Source organism: Dipodomys ordii, unplaced genomic scaffold, assembly GCF_000151885.1.
Source record: "Dipodomys ordii isolate 6190 unplaced genomic scaffold, Dord_2.0 Scaffold118, whole genome shotgun sequence".
NCBI lineage: Eukaryota > Metazoa > Chordata > Mammalia > Rodentia > Heteromyidae > Dipodomys > Dipodomys ordii.
Window position 1 is genome coordinate 518,716 of NW_012267334.1, and position 2,671 is coordinate 521,386.

The window sequence follows — 2,671 nt, forward strand, 5'->3', positions numbered from 1 at the left end:
CACTCAACAGCCAGACAGCCCTGACCCTACACAGCCAGACCCCCTGACCCCACACTCACAGCCAGACCTCCTGACCCCACACTCACAGCAAGACCCCCTGACCTGACACAGCCAGACCCCCTGACCTGACACTCACAGCCAGACCCCCTGACCCTACACTCACAGCCAGACCTCCTGACCCCACACAGCCAGACCCCCCTGACCCCACACTCACAGCCAGACCTCCTGACCCCACACTCACAGCAAGAGCCCCCCTGACCTGACACAGCCAGACCCCCTGACCTGACACTCACAGCCAGACCCCCTGACCACACACTCACAGCCAGACCTCCTGACCACACACTCACAGCCAGACCCCCTGTCCCCACACTCACAGCCAGACCTCCTGACCCCACACAGCCAGACCTCCTGACCCCACACAGCCAGACCCCCTGACCCTACACAGCCAGACCCCCTGACCCCACACTCACAGCCAGACCCCCTGACCCCACACAGCCAGACCCCCTGACCCCACACAGCCAGACCCCCTGACCCCACACTCACAGCCAGACCCCCTGATCTGACACTCACAGCCAGACCCCCTGACCACACACTCACAGCCGCCTCCTCTTGCAGCTGTTCCAGAACCTCAGGACCCTCATGACCCCTTACCGGGTCACCTTTGAGTCTCCCCTGGAGCTGTCTGCCCAAGGTGAGTTAGCCAGGGATGGAGCAGAGGGAGCACGCCGGCCTGTGCCCTGGGGGTCACGGCAGCACATCCCCGAGCCCAAGCCCAGGACGCCCTCTCCCCAGGGAAGCAGATGATCGAGACCTACTTTGACTTCCGCCTGTACCGCCTGTGGAAGAGCCGCCAGCACTCGAAGCTGCTGGACTTTGACGACGTCCTGTGAGGCGCACAGGCCGCGCCCAGCGCCACGGACGCCTGCCCTGGTCCGGGAAGCACAGGGCGGTGCGGCCCGTCGCTGGTCCAGAGCCTCTTCAGGGACCCTCAGGACGCTGCTCAGGTTCTCGTGGGGCCTGTCCTGGCGGCGCCAGCGGGCCACAGAGCCTCCAGTCCTGAGGGCCTGGAGGGACAGTGGACTCCTGGTGGCCAGGCACTGACCTGCCCCGCCTCGCCTGGAGGCAGCAGTGTTGAGAAGCCCCTACGTGGGGTTATAGAAATAAGTGCAATTTTTACAGCCCTGAAACGGTTTGAAGGGAAGCAGAGTTGCTAGCTATCTGGTTCAGCTCTGTGCCCACGCCACAGCGCTCAGCCCCGTGTGTCTTCAGGTCTCTCCAGCCCCTCAGCCCTGCCGTATTTGATCACCAGCACCAGGGTGGCCCCTACGCGTGACGCAGCGCTGCCCGCTGCCCAGCCTGGCCCTGGCCACACTGGCCAGCGGTCAGCTCCCACCCCTCTTGCCACCCGCTGCTCACTCTGACCTCAGTCGACACCGGGCCTGGCGAGGGGCAGCCTGGGCAGAAGGAAAAGCCTGGCCCCCTCCTCTTGTTGGGGGCGCTGGGTTGGCGCCCCCACCTCCAAGCCCACACATCTCCTCACCGCTGCTGAGTTCAGCTTTTGCCAGCCCCAGCCTGGAGGGCCTGGGCCCCGGCCCAGATGCTCGGCAGGGGCCCGGCAGGGCCTGGCAGGACCTGAGCCCGACGGCCAGACTCGCTGAGCTGGGCAGTGCGGTCTGGACCCAGCACCGGCCCAAGAGCTGGGTCGCTGGCTGGCTGTGGGGGTCCCTTGTATATAGTTGGGGTTTGGGGGCTGGCCCCCCTTTTTCAGAGCCTGGGGCCCGAGGGCACCTGGCTGTGCCCCTGGCCAAGGGGGTGGGGGCTGGGCTCTGAACAGTGTACGATGTCCCCTAGAGTGACCATTAAACCCGACCCTCTGCTGCGGCCACGGTGTCTGCTCGCTTGCCTCATGTCCCGGGCCCGGGGTCTCTGCCGCCTGGGCTCACGCCTCGGCCCCGCAGACCAGGCTGGGGAGCGCGGTTCTGAGAGTGCCGGGCATGGGGTGGGGGCGGGGCAGACAGGCCCTTGGGGAGGGCTGAGGAAACTCAGCCCTGCGACCACTCCACCCGGACAAGGCAGAAGGCTGGCCACAGGTGGAGGGCGTCTGGCAGCCCTGGGCACAGAGCCAGGCAGCCGCAGGCCAGGCTCCACAGTGGTCCACGGCCCACCCCGTCCTGACCTGCACCCACCACCCGGGCCCTGGGAAGAGCAGCCAGACCTCCCTGTGGCCTCAGGCCCGGCCGCCCCAAGGCTGGCTGTGCCGAAGCCCCCGTGCCGCCTCTGCCCAGAGCACCGGAGCTGTGGCAAGAAGAGACACTCCATGGGGCTGGGAAGGTGGCTCAGTGGTAGAGCGCTAGCCTTGAGCTGAAGAGCTGAGGGACAGCACCCAGGACCAGAGCTCAAGCCCCACGACAGGACCCAAAAAAGAGAGACCACTCCACTCGGTGCATCTCGGTGCCCACTGGGGGCTGGGGAAGAAGGCGCCGGATGCGGGGGGGGGTTTCCACAAGGTGCGCCTGGGCCCCCCAGAATCCACCCACTGCTTGCTACAGTGGAAACAAGGGCAGCCGACCAGATAGGTGGGCAGCAATCCCGGCCACGCGGAGGACAGCCCAGTGTGTCCTCTCCCTCCACACACGCCCCTCCCTCCATACACACGCCCCTCCCTCCACAC

General features: G+C 66.5%; 1 protein-coding gene across 2 annotated transcripts in view; it reads left to right on the forward strand.

The window, feature by feature from the left end:
* Nsmf (NMDA receptor synaptonuclear signaling and neuronal migration factor) overlaps positions 1 to 1,880 on the forward strand; it is an 11,979-nt gene extending 10,099 nt beyond the window's left edge. For both annotated transcript variants that reach the window (XM_013029440.1, XM_013029441.1), the window contains 2 exons: positions 616 to 691; positions 793 to 1,880. In XM_013029440.1, the coding sequence (XP_012884894.1) occupies positions 616 to 691; positions 793 to 890 (174 nt within the window). In that variant the 3' untranslated portion in view covers positions 891 to 1,880. The remainder of the gene's footprint in view (positions 1 to 615; positions 692 to 792) is intronic.
* Positions 1,881 to 2,671: the final 791 nt, after the last annotated feature.